At 37.8% G+C, this 18,156-nt stretch overlaps 1 protein-coding gene and 2 long non-coding RNA genes across 3 annotated transcripts; all 3 read left to right on the top strand.

Annotated features, from left to right (window-relative positions):
* Nucleotides 1–976: 976 nt before the first annotated feature.
* LOC139845095 (probable N-acetyltransferase HLS1-like) lies at nt 977–2,307 on the top strand. Its single transcript, XM_071835318.1, has 2 exons — nt 977–1,235; nt 1,327–2,307. Exons 1-2 carry the CDS (start codon nt 1,062–1,064, stop codon nt 2,296–2,298), a joined length of 1,146 nt encoding a protein of 381 aa, XP_071691419.1. The 5' UTR covers nt 977–1,061; the 3' UTR covers nt 2,299–2,307.
* A 7,545-nt stretch (nt 2,308–9,852) lies between these two features.
* Nucleotides 9,853–12,001, top strand: LOC139839996 (uncharacterized). Its single transcript, XR_011757170.1, has 3 exons — nt 9,853–10,178; nt 11,001–11,051; nt 11,798–12,001. It is a non-coding gene; the product is annotated as an uncharacterized lncRNA (long non-coding RNA).
* A 3,751-nt stretch (nt 12,002–15,752) lies between these two features.
* LOC139839961 (uncharacterized) lies at nt 15,753–17,915 on the top strand. The gene is made up of 3 exons (XR_011757167.1): nt 15,753–16,092; nt 16,915–16,965; nt 17,712–17,915. It is a non-coding gene; the product is annotated as an uncharacterized lncRNA (long non-coding RNA).
* Nucleotides 17,916–18,156: the final 241 nt, after the last annotated feature.

Raw genomic sequence — 18,156 nt, 5'->3', positions numbered from 1 at the left:
GTATGTTTTAGAAAACATTCAAGTTTATGTGGTTTATAATTTTGTGATGCTTGTGTCTTTTGGATTATAATTCTTGTAAAACGATTAAGTTACAATTAATGTAAGTCTATTGATTTTTAATTATTACAAGACAAAACTCTGTGATTTGACACATTGTGCTTGATCCAACTTAGTGCTAATTAGTTTAAGGATAAAGACAAGGTGTTGAAGTTACATAATTTATGCTCAAGATAGTTGTTTCTGATAAACTTAAGGATTCTTGTCTATAAGATTTAATTGGGACCTAATAAGCATAACACTTGTTTGAATGAATGCATGCATGATTGGGATTGAAAGGGATAAAGGCCTTTAATTTCTTGTTTACAACTTCATACTTTAATCTTTTGTTTATGTTCTTCATTTTACAATCAATACTTCTAAAGTCTTTACTTCGCTCAATTACCAGCTACGACCAATAAATAACGCATACGCAAATCGCAAACGTCTTTTGCGATTTGCTAGGGCTTTCGAGGTTTTTTTGTGGGCATAATTTTATAACATATTTATGAAAAAGACGTCTGTGAATTTCTCATAAAAAGATTATTGTGGTTATGTATGATTTATAAGAATAAACTATCTTATACTAATACAATTTGTTTCACAAATAATTTCAGAAATAGTAAAATAAAATGTGTAAACTAATGTTACATACTTTACTTATCAATACAAGTAACAAAATTATTCACACGTTTAATTTAAAAGTTGTTTGATTTAAAAGTTAAGTCTATTAATTTAAAAATAGAAAGGTATTTGTCACTTTAAGTTTGTGTTTGATGGTGATGGTGATGGTGATGGTTTAATAAAAGTATACCCCCACATCCTTATAAATCGATACCCCCTTAGCCCATTTGATTTCAAGACAGATGTATGCATTTGCTAAAACCCTTAATCCCTCCAAATTTTCAATCTTTTAAACCCTACTTCCTTTTTACGAGTGATCACGTCTCAAATTACAAAAGTATCCCTTTCTTTATTCATGTAAATTCTAATACATATACATATATGCATGTACATGTGCAAAAATGTCCTTTGATGATATTAAAATTAGAAGCTATGATGGAAATTTTGATAGAACAAGACTTGAACTACTTGAAAGAAGTTGTGAATTAGGATCATCAAAACATGTATTTCTATTTACTGATACCATGGGTGACCCAATCTCAAGAATCCGTAATAGTCCCATGTACATCATGCTGGTAAACTTGTACATTCAATCTGTAATGTATCGTATATTATATCCATTTTATTCACTATTTATGTCATAGCTTGTGACATGCTTATTGATAGGTTGCTGAATTGAACCATGAGCTAATTGGTGCCGTTCAAGGTTCAATCAAAATGGTCACAATGAGAGATTTAGCTAAAGTGGGCTACATTTTAGGACTAAGGGTCTCGCCACTTCATCGACGTAAAGGCATTGGTTCTAGCCTTGTGCAACATTTAGAAGAATGGTTCATTAGAAATCAAGTGAAGTATGCATACATGGCAACCGAGAAAGATAACAATGTTTCGGTTAACCTTTTTGTAAATAAGCTCCACTATCTTAAATTTCGAACGCCTGCAATCCTCGTTCATCCTGTAAAGTCCCGGCCCCTTGAAATATCATCCAAGATCAAGATTTTCAAAATTAATGAAGAAAATGCGGAGTATCTGTATCGTAGGTATATGGGTTTAACCGAGTTCTTCCCAAGTGATATAGAAAAAGTGTTAAGAAACAAGTTGAGTTTAGGCACGTGGGTTGCATGTGACCAAGGCGGGCGCGATCAATTTGGGCTAAATGGTAATTTTCCAACGAATTGGGCCGTGCTAAGTGTTTGGAATAGTGGAGGGTTATTCAAATTGCGAATAGGGAAAGCTCCGGTTTCATGTTTGGTTTACTCCGAGGCGTTTAAAATGATCGATAAGGCGTTTGCATGCTTTAACATGCCAAGATTGTTGCACAATCTATTTGAGCCATTTGGGTTCTATTTTTTGTATGGAGTGCACCAAGAGGGCCCAATGTCCGGGAATATGATTCGAGCCCTTTGCAAGTATGTGCACAATATGGCTCGAGCGGATATGGATTGCAAGATGGTGGTGACTGAAGTGGGGTGTTATGATGAGAAGGTGAGACCTCAGATTCCACATTGGAGGATGCTTTCATGCACAAAAGACTTGTGGTGCATAAAGGCCTTGAAAAGTGAAGATGGTGAAAGTATTAATGAATTAACAAGAATCCCACAAAAAAGACCTCTTTTTGTTGATCCAAGAGATGTGTGAATGTGACTCTAACCTATATATGTCACTTATTTAATAATTATCTTGTTTTTAATCTAAGATGTATTAATGTACAATGCACTAACTTTCATAGTGTAGATTTCATTTATTTAATAATCAATGGGTGAATCCGCTCACACGATATATATGAAGTTACAAAATAATTTGATTAAGTCGCGTACATTTGAATAAGAATATTCGTCAAGAAAAAATAGAACTTAATTGTTCACCCTTGTTTAATGGGTGAGCCTTAGAAACTTGCATGATACAATTAGCATGTATAGTTTACAATAATTTACAATCATTAATATAATCTAAGATTCTAAATATATGTTTAATAAATCCAAATTACCCTTCTTTTTCCAAGTTTCATACCTTTAGTAGGCAGAGTTTAACCAAATTTTCTTTTCCCTTATAAGTTTGAAGACAGTTTTGTGACAATAACTATAAACTGACAAACAATTTGTATGGTGGCTTACTGGCTTGGTTCACAAATTCCAAACTAACTTAATATGTCTTGTGATTAGATAGTTAATAGCAACGGTAGGTATATATTGTCACAACACGATCAATAAACCGTGATACATCTCATATGTTTAGTATGAAAAGATCGATCCATTAAATGTGGCCAGATTAGAAATTTGATGAGTATATGAAATACATTCATAAAGATAAAAGACAAATTGACAATTTATGGAACGATTATTTGATGATTATACTTTTATTAAGGATCGACAAACCTAATCTTTTGTCAACCTATAATAACTTGTTTTGGACTATAGTGCTATCTTGTCCTAATCAAAATTAAAGAAAGTGGCCAAAAATTATCAACTTAGAGCTTAGGACAAAAAGTGGATAAATCAATTGTCTTGATCATTAGATTCACAAATTTAGTGACTAGCTTTCAAGTTTAGTGACTGATTTTCTTTATATGCCAACTTGCGTTTCTATTATTATGTACTTATAAATAAATTCTATTTTAGGCACATTACAATATACCGGTTTAGCTAGTGGGCTTTTATAGGATAATAAGGCCCATTATAGAGATGTTGGCCCAACCTTTATGATTCTTTGTCTTGAGTTTAAGTTTCCAGCATAATATATGGGAATATTCCATTCGTAATTAAGGTTAAAACCATAAATATGCTACATACTTTCACTTTTATTTTAATGTAACTATATACTCAATAAATTATCAGTGTAAGTCACATACTTTCAAAAAGTGTTCTAATATAGGCTATTGGTGACCGGAAAACTGCTGAACCGGTAAAATCAATTTTTTAACATTTTTTTCAATTTTAAATGGCTACAAAATAGGTTATATACTTTCATTTGTGTTCTGATGTAGGATATATACTTTCACTTTTGTTCACTCATTTTTGTTTTATCCGGTTAACAAGTTCAATGCGTTCATATTAGCCCACTTTTTGAAAGTATATAGCATACACTTGTATTTTATTGGGTGTATAGCCTACATTGGAACAAAAGTGAAAGTATATATATAGCGTATTTATAGCTTTAACCCTTATAAATATATTGAAGAGATTATGTTCATTGTTTTTTTACAGTAGTTCGGGATCACCGAGAGGGGACTAAACTACTTACGTGTTCATCTCTCGCAGTTGCATAACCCGCCCTCAACTGCTGTCCAGGAGAAAACTCGGCCCAATCCGAGGGTATGGGCGATAACCCCCCTCCTCCTCCCCCACTGGCCCCGCAACGCGATGTGCGGAAGGCACCCGTGGGTGAAATTCAAAGGTTTAGGGGCAACCTTGTGTGCAATGCGGCCACCCAACGAGAGTTGACTCGTGACCTCTCATTAAGAGAGACATGTCACTACCACACGAGCTACAACACAAGGTTATGAGTTCATTGTCATAAGGAGTACTCAGATACATGGGTTTTGTGGATTTCATTGCTTTAGATTTCTTCCATAATAAGTTGTCGAGTTCTTAAACTTATTAAATATGACCTTGTTCCTGAAATTCTGGCTCTACTTAGACCATCTTTAACCCTGATGGGCGTGTTGGCATGTTGATGAATAGGGATAGGGTGCTTGACGGGCGTGCTGGTAAACTTAAATAATGGGGCGATGTGTTGAGTGATATGTTGGGTGATGTGTTAAAATATGATTGGATGTTGGGTAAAAAAAGATATAAAAATAAAAAATAACCAATCAAAAGTGAGCACATCACAACACGCCTTGAACTTTTTGTGTGCCACCATCCAGCACGCCGATTCCATTCCCCCCAGCACGCCGCATTATCCGTGTGCTAGAGGCGTGTTGGGTGCACATTGAGTCCAGCACAAGCGCGTTAATCATGGTCTTACATATCAATTCTTTCTCTTTGCCTCTTTGGGCATGATTCTGAATTTCAACACTAAATTGGGGTTAGTTATATGGAACATACATCTACCCTGCCTGTTTGTAATAGTTCCTTTTCGTTTTAGCGTAATTTTCGGTTCATGCCAACGACTAGTACAAGTATAAATATATCTTTATCGATATAATCAGTGGCGGCAGATCGAGTAACTTTGTTTGACGGGGGCAAAAATATTTGCTTTAAAAAAATGAATAGAAAAATTCAATATTGACAAAACTTTAGAAAATTATACAATAACTAACATAGTAGGAGTAGTTCAAAACAAGTAACTTAAAAATATTCTCTCAAATTTCTTTATAGTTAGGAATGGGGAGGTGATCCTAACACACTAGATTTTGATTCATGTAAACTTTTGTCTCATAAAATTACAATAATACCCTTAGATTATTCTAGAAAATTGAACTTATATTATTATTCTAAGTGTAATTAAGAATATATTAGATAATTAGGTGTAAATGTATTAAAACGTGATGTGTGTGAATCAACTCTCGAATAAGAATAACACGTTGAAGTTATTATATTATGTTTTTAGCAGCATAAAGTTAATAGACTTGTTAACCTTTTAATTTAAGATGGCTAGACAACTAGAAAAAGAGAAAGAAAATAAGGAAAAAAAAACATGACACTTGAATGTAAAGAGCATCTACATTTAAGATGACTTGTATCGGAGGGATGCCACGCCCATGGGTTCCTAGTTGGCAACCAACCCACGCCCCACTTAGACGTATCAAGGCGTTGGATGGGGCAGTTTATGGGGCATTCCTTGGATTTCAACGGAGAAAGCAACTTGAGTGGGTTTGTTTTTATTAATTAACCCCTTCACATACTAAAACCCGTGGGGTTTTAGGTCGTTTCATCAGCTCAAAAACGACAACAGTGAAGAGTCCCTTTCACACTTGCAACTTTTAATTTTTTTCCCCCAACTATAACCAACTTACAAATATTGCACTAAATTTTAGGGGGTTAAATTGTAAACTCTCTAAACTAAAATAAAAACTCCACACACACACTTCGAGAGCCCGTATCTCCCTCCTCGCTCCGAGTTAAATTCCACCGACCACACCGTTAAACTCAAAATATATTTATGAACAAAACGATACTAACTACGCTCGAAACGGACACTCTTTACAAAACGCTAAACACAACGACAGGCTGTATCATCCCGCTCGCCGCGAGTTAAATTTTTTCGACAACAGATTCATACTCCAAATAATTTTATGAACAAAACGAAAAAAAGACCGTTCGAAACGGACACTTTTTTAAAAACGCTAAACACAACGACTGCCTGTATCTTCCCGCTCGCCGCGAGTTAAATTTTCCGACAGCACCGTTAGGCTCAAAATAATTTTATGGACAAAACGATACTAACTATGTTCGAAACGGACACTTTTAAAAAAACGCTAAACACAACGACAGCCCGTATCTTCCTGCCCTCCGCGAGTTACGTTTTTTCGCCATCACCGTCAGGCTCAAAATAATTTTTTCAACAAAACGGAACTAACTACGTTTGAACAGAACAGATTTTAAAAAACACTAAAGACGACGACACTACCAACGACGCATAACACATGAGCCGTTTTTCCTTCTGTAAATAAAACTGCGTTAAATATGAACACACCGGCCGAAAGCCCCCGCCGCATCGCGCGGGCTGGACCGGACTAGTTTTATATTATTTTTAAAATATTATTTTAAAACTTTTTTTATCACTTTACCAATTATATTTTAACACATCATCACAACACTCCACACCCACATTAAAAACTCACACCACCACTTCTCCATACAAAAAATCCACACATTCTACTCATCAAAAAAGTGCAAAAGGCAACTCACTCCACCAACTCACGCCCCTGACCACTACGACTGGTCTAAGTGTCATGTATGTGAGGTGGCTCTTTCACTTATATCCCACTACTCTTGCTTTTCATAGGGGCATACTAGCATCTCCAATTGCTTCCATCGTTTGTTTATTTTTTAGCTTCAAATGCATATTTATCACTTTTTGTTTTATACGATTTTGTTTAATTACTCCTGGCATCGACATGTGAGCACAAACAATTGGCAAAAATTTTACTCCTTGTTTACCTTTTACGTCACAATTTCCATAATTTAAAAAATACACGTATAAGTTGGCTCCGCAGTCCGCCCATTAAATTAGAGGCTCCACACCTAGCGATAGTAATAGATCGGATATGGATCGGATGATGCTGTATCCATATCTATATCCATTTAGTTTTTGTTCATCCATATTAATATTCATATCTATTTAGTTTCAGATCATCCATCCATATCTATATCCAATGGATTAAGCAGGTTAATGGATATCCAATGGATATTAAAAAAAATGTTTTAGTATTTTTTAATATGCGATTAAAACGTAAACGTAGTATAGCAAAAATAAATATGACATGAAATTAAAAAATCTATCCATAAAAATTTGTAATCTTTGTCGAAGATATACAAAATTTGCTAAACTTATTATAAAACATTGATTATAAAAAATTAAATATGAAATTTGTAAGTTTATTTTGTTAGATATACATGTTTTATTGTAATATATTATAGTTATTTCATTATAGGGTTGAAAACAAAATATAAATCTAACACTAAATGAGCTTGTGATAGTAAATATATATGAATATATCTATATTTATGTATTTGTATACGTATTTCGGGTGGTAATGGATACATTCATGGATGAAACTTTTCATCCATGTCCATATCCATATCCATTTAGGTTCATCCATATTCGTATTCATATCTATTTGTGTTCATCCATATTCATCACGAAGCGGGTGGATCAGGTGGATATCCACCGGATCGGGTGGCCATTGCCATCCCTATCCACACACTGAAACCTACACATATTTTTTTAGGGTAATGACATGTTTTTTTTTAGTAATGATATGTACACAACCCAAAATTATTATGTACACGACCATTATGTTTTATAGTGTTGTACTGTACAGTACTGTAAAGCATGATGATTGTGTACATAACAATTTTGAGTTGTGTACATGTCACTTCCCACTTTTTTATTACTTAGAAGTAAACGTATACACGTAGAACATATGTTCTATATTTTATTTTATTTCGAAAAGCAACCAATATCATTAATAAATAAACCACGAAGGGGTTCAGGGCCTCATTACAACAGTTCATTAATATGGAATTAAAACAGATCGAAACACATGCCTGTTGCAGAGGAGGCAACAAACATTAGACATTCATAGATCATAGGGCGTCATATGAGCTCGGGTTTGTCATCCATGTAAGCCACTCGATGAAAAAAAAAATGTCTCCCTTTCTCTCTCAAACCTTCAAACCTACTTACCCAAATTCCATTCCTATCAAACACAATTTATTCAATTACCAATCAACTTCCAACACCAAACCTAATCAAAGTAAGCCTTCATCTTTCCCAGCAAAATCATCCATTTATTTAGGAAATTTGTCAAGATTTTCTGATCTTTCAACCATCCATAACTTGTTTCAAGAATATGGCACCATCCAAGGGATAGCATGGAAAAAAGATCGATCATTTGCCTTCGTTAGATTCCAATATACAAGTCAGGCCTCTAATGCTTTGAATTCGTTAAATGGTTGTTTTGTTAAGGGCAGAAAGTTGTTTATTAGATATGCAAAAAAAGATTTGAATATTAATGTCATCCCCAAATCTGAACCTTTTGTTCAAAACCCTCATACTACCCCAACTTCACCTTCTGTCAATTTAACCCAAAACCCAGATACCTCTAAAAGATTACACCTATCCGCTTTAATTATTGACAAATCCCCTATCAACGCACTAAAATTGGTCAAATGGTTGAAAAGTCGTTTTATTTCAATTGAGTCAATTTCAGCATGGGGTTTATTTGCATATATAGTTCAGTGCACTGATGAAGCAAGCTTTAATCGAATGACGAAAAGTCCCACTTTAAATGAATTGGAATTTTTGGAGGTGATCCCCATGGTTAAACGAAAGCACATGTACTCAAGATTTTCCAAGGTGGCAATCTCAGGTGTCCCCTTTGAATGTTGTGGGCCGAATTGTACCATTGAAGTGGCACAAAGCTTTGGAAGAGTATTGCACCTCTTATGACCTTGCAAGAGTAGATGTATTTTTTGCCTTAGTTGAAGTGTTCAGCCCAGGTCCGATTGAAAAAATGGTCAAAGCTAAAGTTGATAATTCCAGCGTTTGTAATTAATGGGTGGAAGAAGTATCTTATGAACACGAAATAGAGATTATTGGTGAGAAAATCATTGCTGAGTATAATTCTCAACTAAATCAATCGATGAAAGCTTCAGAACAATTAAAGGAACAACAAATTGATGATCAGAATGGTAACTGTATTTCGCCGGAACAACCACCGGAGGAGGGAGAAGTGGTTGGAAAAGATGCAAATTCAAATCACCAAACTCCCAAGAAACCAAAAGTTATCATTGAGGTCCACAACTCAATGGACAAGGTGTCTAGAGCGGTATGGTCTGAAAAAGTTAAAAGCCATGGTTCATTGGGTGTTGTAGAAGAAATAAAAAAGAATCTCTTTCAATCTTGTGATAAGGATGGGTCAAAGTACAAAAAGAACACCAATAGTCAGCCACTTTCGGCTGTTGATTTAAACTTTCCCCAGCTGACAGTCGGGGCGGGGATAAGCTTCCTTCTTCACAAGCTTATCCCTCCCAAAAAAACCGACCCGATAGCGCTTCCCGTTTTTTCTATTCCATCCCATTCCATTCCGGGACAGACGGCTAATACTAATCTAATAAGTGAAGTAGTCGTCAAGTGTACCCTTTAATCTTAAATAAAATGGTTATCCTACCCTCCAAGAAATCTCTTCAAAAAATAATGCTTGTTCTTCTGGTTACCCTCCCAAATCAGTCCCAAAAACATCATCATCTTCTTTTCTTAACCAAGATGTATCATTTGCTTCAAAACTCCAAGAAGAACCTGCTAGTTCTCCTGTAATCGAAAACAAGTGTATAGGATCTGCCTGTCACAAATCTTGTGAGGAAATACAAGCTCATTGTAATTTATCTTCTTGCAAAAAACAGATTCTGCTCCAACCAAAAGTTGCATCAAAGAAAAGTTGTAAGACCCGTGTAATTATATTATATATAATGCTTAAATAGTAAACCGGGTTGTGGAGTTTTGTTATGTAGTTTAAAATGGAAAAGTAGCTGGAAACAGGGGGTTGCGCGCCGCGCAAAGGGAGGGCGCGCCGCGCAAAACGCTGGTGACAGCTCTCCTTGTTTTATTTAATTTAAACGATGGGCATTTCGGTAAATTCACTTCAAGGCCGGATTTAATGCTTGGATCAGTAGTTTGGGAGTTCAATTACTCCCTTGTTCACCAACCTTATCCTCCCAATTCATTTTAGTGAGAGAGAGTGGGATATTAGAGAGAGAGATCCCATTTTGAAGAAGAAGAAGGAGGTTTCTTGCTAAAGTTCAAGTTCTAAAGTTGTTCATCTACTTCCTAGCTACATTTTGATTGTGGTGGTAAGCTCTAATCTTGATTTCCTAGTATAATGTTGTGAAAGGGTTAGAGTTAGGGTTTATGGTGAACATCAAACCCATTTATTAGTGATTATTGGGTGTTTTGGGTAAATTGGGTCATGTAGACTCAATAATGGGTTAGCTAGGGTTTTAAAAGTGTTAATTGATGTTAAGAAACCCTAATTGGCTAATAATTGGTTAGAACACTTGCTTGATGTATAAATGGGTGCTATTTGGGTATAGATGACCCAAAATGAGTGTATTGACTTTTATTAGGTCAAATGGGTCAAAATGGACCAATGTTGGTTAATGTTAGTGTTTTGTGTTGGAACCTAGTGATTAAATGTGTATGAAGACCTTAAATGTTAAGAGTTAGGGTTTTTGGTGAAGTTGACCCAATTTTAGGGTTAAGTATTAAAATGGGTCAAGATGGGTAATGTTGACCTAGTTTGGGTTAAATTGGTAAAAGATGACCCAAAGGGTGTTAACCTAGGGTTTATTCATGTGTTTGAGGTTTTGTAAGTGTTGAATCGAGTTGCTAGTCATTAGCACTCTTATAAATGATGAAAAAACTTGAAAATGGGTCAAATGAGTCAAGGTTGACCTAATGGGGTGAAATGGGCATGAAATACCCTAAGTTTATGCTAGTTGAAGTTAATAGACTTTAATTCACTAGCTTTATTGATGTTAGTTGAGTCTTGGCCATTTATGGGCGGTTTTGGTATAGTCGAGCTATTTAATGCATATTGGGTCATTAAATGCTCAAGTGTAAGTATTGTGGTTAATTCCACTAGTTGCGTAATTGAATGTGTACTTATGTATTAGGTACGATTGCTTTGAAGATCGGAAGTGCATAATCATCATCTTGGCGCTAAGGTGAGTGGAATAATTATGCGTGTACGTATATAATGTATTTATTTGTGTGTACGAATGTGGAATTGTCGCGGTGTCTAAGACACCACATTCTAGGTAACGAGTAGTATTGTCGCGGTGTTTAAGACACTACTCATAGTATGTTTGACGAGTAGTATTGTCGCGGTGTTTAAGACACTACTCATAGTATGTTTGACGAGTGGTATTGTCGCGGTGTTTAAGACACTACTCATTGTTTAATTGACATGTGGTATTGTCGCGGTGTTTAAGACACCACATTGTCATGGGAGTGGAATTGTCGCGGTGTTTAAGACACCACTCATTGTATTGAATGAAGTGTAGATTCGTCGCGGTGTTTAAGACGCCACATTGTCGTAAGGGTGAGTTAGTCGCGGTGTTCAAGACATCACCCGGGGGATTAGTGATTACGCGGTGTGTAAGTAACACTAGTGGATGTTATGAACTCCAACGGTCTTGTAAGTACCGTTTCCCTTGTTCGAATTGGTTAACCAAGGTTGCGTGAATTATGTATTGAATGTATTTAATTATGAATCGTATGCTATTGTATTATTAGCTACTCGTGGATTTGCGGTTTATGGTATATGCATAATATTGTTGTATGATTGTCGAAATGTTAAACCGAGTATGATGTTGTGTAAGTGATGCAAGTAGGTAGATTATATATGTATATGTATAATTATTTTGCTCACTAAGCTTTGCTTACCCTCTCGTTGTTTACCTTTTTATAGGTTCGTGTGTGGATAAGGGTAAGGGCATTACCTTGGATTAAGTTTCCCGCTTTGATGATTAGGAAGCGCTTTTGGCTTTGGCTTGGAGTTTGACCGAGACTTGGGTAGTTTAACCCCAAACACCATGCTCGTTGTGTCGTTTGGCAATTAAACTTTTTGTGGTCGAAACTCTAATTTGTATTAAATTTGTATTTTTACACTTAGCGGCGTTTTGGGCACGTGTGGGCCCCACTTTGTAAAACTCGTTTAAACCTTAGTTATGTGTTAGTTTTACATATATAAATGTTCGGTTAAAAGCGTTTTGGCTAAATGTGTCGGGAAGCACCTAATCTTTTTCGCATTAAAGCGCACCGGGGACAGCCCGTATTTGCGCGGCGCGCAAGGGTGTCCGCGCGGCGCGCAGATGGTCAGCCAGCAAAATTTTTTTTTGTGTCACATTTTACAATGGTTTTTGTCACGTATTGGTTTGGGATGTTACAAGTGGTATCAGAGCATGGTCTAAGGGATTTAGGTGACTTGAGATAGGCGCCTAGACTTAGACTTTTGTGTGTGCATTGTGCGGGACTTGTAGGACTTTGGGTCGGACCGGGACTTGGTTAGCACATAGATTTATATGAACTAATCATGCGTTATTTGTTCATGTTGCGTAGCAATCATCAAGCGAGATGGACGTTGTACTAGCAAGATAATGCGACGTGCTCGCGTAGTAATGACTAGCTACCATTACCACGGGTGCAAATCGTGTCAAACAAGCAATGTACGACGATTGTCGAGCAAGATGGGGTAGTGTGGTATATTATATGTATATACATGCGTGTTATGTCTTTTCGTTCCATTGGTTAACCTATTTCATTTCTTAAGAATGAAGACGGAAGATGAATACGGAACGGAAGGGCCTACTAATGAAAGGAAGAACGAATTAGCGGTAATGGTTGAAGCCGCGATTGGACAACGTGTCTCGGGTTTCGCCAACGGAGTTGGCCAAGTGGTCAAAGAGTCAATCGAAGGACGAGTAACCGAAATGGTCCGAGACCAAGTGACTAAGGTTGTAAGGGAAGAGTTTGAGAAGAGGTTTTCTAAACCTCGAGGTGGTGGCGATGAGAATGTACTTGCAAGGTTGGAGTCACGTGCTCCTGGTAAGAGGACAAGAAGTGCGCCTGAAGGCGTCGGAAACGTGAAGAAGAAGTGTAAGGGAGGCCATGCACCTACGTGTTATAATTGTGCTGAAAAGGGTCACTTGTCGCGTGATTGCACGAATGCGCCTCCTAAAAACGACATATGTTTCAAGTGTCGAAGGAAGGGACACCGAAGGTCGGAGTGTCCCGAGTTGTTTATTAATCAAAGTAGAAGTGTAATTGAGGCGGCTAGTAGCATGAAGAAGGGAGCGTCAGGCCCCGGTGGGCTAAAGTGTTACAAATGTGGGCAATGGGGACATAAGGCTCGCGAGTGCCCGTTGGGCAAGAAGGTATGTTTTTACTGTTGGAAGGAAGGGCACCAAAAGTCAAAATGTCCTAAATTGATTGCAAAAAGGGATTGTAAGTTGGGGAATCTCGCGCCTACGAGTTATGATCATCTACAACGAGGTTATATGACACGCGATTGTGCAAATATGGCTTCGAGCACGATCAAGTGTTTTATTTGCCAAAAGGAGGGACACCGAAAGTCGGAATGCTCTGAATCATTTGCTGAGCGGGTTAAGAGGTTGGAGCGCGAGTACTCGATGGATGGTGAAGCACAGAAGTCCAATAATGCTACTTCAGGTACTCATTCTCGATACAAATGTGCTTTATTATTACTTGTGGTGCGCCGATGGATCCGATTGTGAATTTAGAGATTTAAATTTCGTTTCGAGGCCTAAATTTGTCTCGAGTGAGCATATATCCCATTTGTATCCTTATGGGTGCGGGGTTAGGAATTTCTATGATGGTACACTAGGTCGGCGCCCGAGTCGTTGACTCACAAGGGTGCAACCTAGGGGCGAATGCATTAGTGTAAATACATGGTATTGTTACGGGTAGCGTTCCTAATGGAATTACCCTACGTTGGAGTTGGGATTGTCGACTGCAGGGTGTAAGACTTGGTGCAACCAAGCATTCCTTACTGTTTGGGAAATGTTTTCTACCAAGCCATGGGGACGGGCTTTGGTTTTGGATGTTAGAGCGTGCTCGTTTTCGTGTGGAAATTGATGAGCCATGAGGTTCGTCGGGTGGATTGAACCATTAAGACCAAGTGTTTGATCTAGATAAACGTTGGTAATGGAGTCTTCGGGACGCGACGTTAGGTGCCTCTTCCATACGTACTAGCGTGGTGTCCGACTCCAATGGTGTGCGGTCACATTGTACTTAGGGTACCGGGGAGAAACCCTTAAGTACATGAGTGACCAGGTGGAAATTTGATGAGCTATAGCAATGGGATTTTTGCAAGTGCAAGGTTGTGTAAATCGTGGTAAACTCATCGTTTAAAGTGTTTAAGTTTAGGTTAGATTCCTTCGTATGCTCAGGGTTGGAGCAAGGTTTTGGTGACGTGCGTATTAAGAGATGCAAGACGGGTGAACCTCGTCTCTCTTATAGGAATTACGATAATGCGATTTGGCGAATTAGTTGTTAGGTTAGTGGTCACTCTTCCTGCGAACGCGAATATGTGTTTATCGTCGGGATTTATTGTTAAGGATGAATTCGCGAGAATTCGAGAACTATGACCAATGAGGACATCGATGGTGTATGTGGATAAGTGGACCTCCCACGGGATGCTATTATTCCACGATGTGGTTACGGAACAGAGTCCTAAGTGGGGGAGTTATACTCTCGCACGAAGGTGCTCTATTGTAATGTTATTTTGGATGACGTTCGTATGGATACGAAGCTAGTGTTGAGACCTACATTGGTCGACGGTGGCAAAAGTACAATTTGGAATAAATTGTGCTTATGGTTTTGGGTTCAAATTACCACCAAGGTGGTAATGTGGAAAATCTCCTTGGGAGATAATTGATGTATTCGACGAGTAAGGTAAGGTCCCTCGGTTAAGGGATGTGCGTACCGGATTCTCTTCTAGGGGATTATTGTTGCGCCTATGCGCAATATGGGTTGTTTTTGGCTCGATTGTGTTAGCCGTTTGGTTACCTTGGAAATGGCATAATGGGACTTTGAGAAAGGGCACGATGCCTCATTATCGCATACTTTGAGTGATAGTTACACAATAGCCATTATTGTGTATTACGAGATGGTTACGTGTAAGTATTTATTTGGGGTTATCTCTAGGTTGACCGCGTTTGACTAGTAATAGGTGATGAGTGATATCCGGGAGGATTAGCTCTTCGTTAACCACTCTTGGTTGTGGTTGGTGGTGAGCGGTTTTCGGAAAGAACCGTTACTCGTAGGTTTATGATGTTAATTGCCCGTGTAAATTGTGCACTTAGCCGTTTTGTGCACATGGTGGTGAGTAATAGTCGTTTTCGACATCAGCGGTTTTTGGTCGCTTGCTTACGATTTTACGATAGTTGTGAACTAGTCGTGGTTGCGCGCTACTAAGAATGTTAAGTAATAGGTGTTATCCGTAAGGATTCTCTTTTGTCCGGTCTTCATCGTTTGGGTTGTTGACCTTGGGTTGAAATTTTGGTTGTTTTAGCATTGTACCAGGTAAGGGTACGCTAAGGGTACGTGGCATTCTCGCGTATTCTGAGTTATCGTTATAGACTTCGGATATTGTGTGTATTGCACGTTTTGGGATGCATGCAAATGTGTATATACTTTTGGGTCAACCGGTGGGTTAATACATTTTGTGATGGAAATCGGATCATAACGTTTGTTAAGTACCATAGAGCGTGGTTCCGGGTGGTTAAGTGACATGGATCACGAGGACGTGATCGATTCTAAGTGGGGGAGAGTTGTAAGACCCGTGTAATTATATTATATATAATGCTTAAATAGTAAACCGGGTTGTGGAGTTTTGTTATGTAGTTTAAAATGGAAAAGTAGCTGGAAACAGGGGGTTGCGCGCCGCGCAAAGGGAGGGCGCGCCGCGCAAAACGCTGGTGACAGCTCTCCTTGTTTTATTTAATTTAAACGATGGGCATTTCGGTAAATTCACTTCAAGGCCGGATTTAATGCTTGGATCAGTAGTTTGGGAGTTCAATTACTCCCTTGTTCACCAACCTTATCCTCCCAATTCATTTTAGTGAGAGAGAGTGGGATATTAGAGAGAGAGATCCCATTTTGAAGAAGAAGAAGGAGGTTTCTTGCTAAAGTTCAAGTTCTAAAGTTGTTCATCTACTTCCTAGCTACATTTTGATTGTGGTGGTAAGCTCTAATCTTGATTTCCTAGTATAATGTTGTGAAAGGGTTAGAGTTAGGGTTTATGGTGAACATCAAACCCATTTATTAGTGATTATTGGGTGTTTTGGGTAAATTGGGTCATGTAGACTCAATAATGGGTTAGCTAGGGTTTTAAAAGTGTTAATTGATGTTAAGAAACCCTAATTGGCTAATAATTGGTTAGAACACTTGCTTGATGTATAAATGGGTGCTATTTGGGTATAGATGACCCAAAATGAGTGTATTGACTTTTATTAGGTCAAATGGGTCAAAATGGACCAATGTTGGTTAATGTTAGTGTTTTGTGTTGGAACCTAGTGATTAAATGTGTATGAAGACCTTAAATGTTAAGAGTTAGGGTTTTTGGTGAAGTTGACCCAATTTTAGGGTTAAGTATTAAAATGGGTCAAGATGGGTAATGTTGACCTAGTTTGGGTTAAATTGGTAAAAGATGACCCAAAGGGTGTTAACCTAGGGTTTATTCATGTGTTTGAGGTTTTGTAAGTGTTGAATCGAGTTGCTAGTCATTAGCACTCTTATAAATGATGAAAAAACTTGAAAATGGGTCAAATGAGTCAAGGTTGACCTAATGGGGTGAAATGGGCATGAAATACCCTAAGTTTATGCTAGTTGAAGTTAATAGACTTTAATTCACTAGCTTTATTGATGTTAGTTGAGTCTTACCCATTTATGGGCGGTTTTGGTATAGTCGAGCTATTTAATGCATATTGGGTCATTAAATGCTCAAGTGTAAGTATTGTGGTTAATTCCACTAGTTGCGTAATTGAATGTGTACTTATGTATTAGGTACGATTGCTTTGAAGATCGGAAGTGCATAATCATCATCTTGGCGCTAAGGTGAGTGGAATAATTATGCGTGTACGTATATAATGTATTTATTTGTGTGTACGAATGTGGAATTGTCGCGGTGTCTAAGACACCACATTCTAGGTAACGAGTAGTATTGTCGCGGTGTTTAAGACACTACTCATAGTATGTTTGACGAGTAGTATTGTCGCGGTGTTTAAGACACTACTCATAGTATGTTTGACGAGTGGTATTGTCGCGGTGTTTAAGACACTACTCATTGTTTAATTGACATGTGGTATTGTCGCGGTGTTTAAGACACCACATTGTCATGGGAGTGGAATTGTCGCGGTGTTTAAGACACCACTCATTGTATTGAATGAAGTGTGGATTCGTCGCGGTGTTTAAGACGCCACATTGTCGTAAGGGTGAGTTAGTCGCGGTGTTCAAGACATCACCCGGGGGATTAGTGATTACGCGGTGTGTAAGTAACACTAGTGGATGTTATGAACTCCAACGGTCTTGTAAGTACCGTTTCCCTTGTTCGAATTGGTTAACCAAGGTTGCGTGAATTATGTATTGAATGTATTTAATTATGAATCGTATGCTATTGTATTATTAGCTACTCGTGGATTTGCGGTTTATGGTATATGCATAATATTGCTGTATGATTGTCGAAATGTTAAACCGAGTATGATGTTGTGTAAGTGATGCAAGTAGGTAGATTATATATGTATATGTATAATTATTTTGCTCACTAAGCTTTGCTTACCCTCTCGTTGTTTACCTTTTTATAGGTTCGTGTGTGGATAAGGGTAAGGGCATTACCTTGGATTAAGTTTCCCGCTTTGATGATTAGGAAGCGCTTTTGGCTTTGGCTTGGAGTTTGACCGAGACTTGGGTAGTTTAACCCCAAACACCATGCTCGTTGTGTCGTTTGGCAATTAAACTTTTTGTGGTCGAAACTCTAATTTGTATTAAATTTGTATTTTTACACTTAGCGGCGTTTTGGGCACGTGTGGGCCCCACTTTGTAAAACTCGTTTAAACCTTAGTTATGTGTTAGTTTTACATATATAAATGTTCGGTTAAAAGCGTTTTGGCTAAATGTGTCGAGAAGCACCTAATCTTTTTCGCATTAAAGCGCACCGGGGACAGCCCGTATTTGCGCGGCGCGCAAGGGTGTCCGCGCGGCGCGCAGATGGTCAGCCAGCAAAATTTTTTTTTGTGTCACATTTTACAA

This window comes from Rutidosis leptorrhynchoides, chromosome 4 (assembly GCF_046630445.1).
Source record: "Rutidosis leptorrhynchoides isolate AG116_Rl617_1_P2 chromosome 4, CSIRO_AGI_Rlap_v1, whole genome shotgun sequence".
NCBI classification, from domain to species: domain Eukaryota; kingdom Viridiplantae; phylum Streptophyta; class Magnoliopsida; order Asterales; family Asteraceae; genus Rutidosis; species Rutidosis leptorrhynchoides.
The sequence above is the reverse complement of the archived record's forward strand: the minus strand, read 5'-3'. Positions and strand labels throughout refer to the sequence as shown.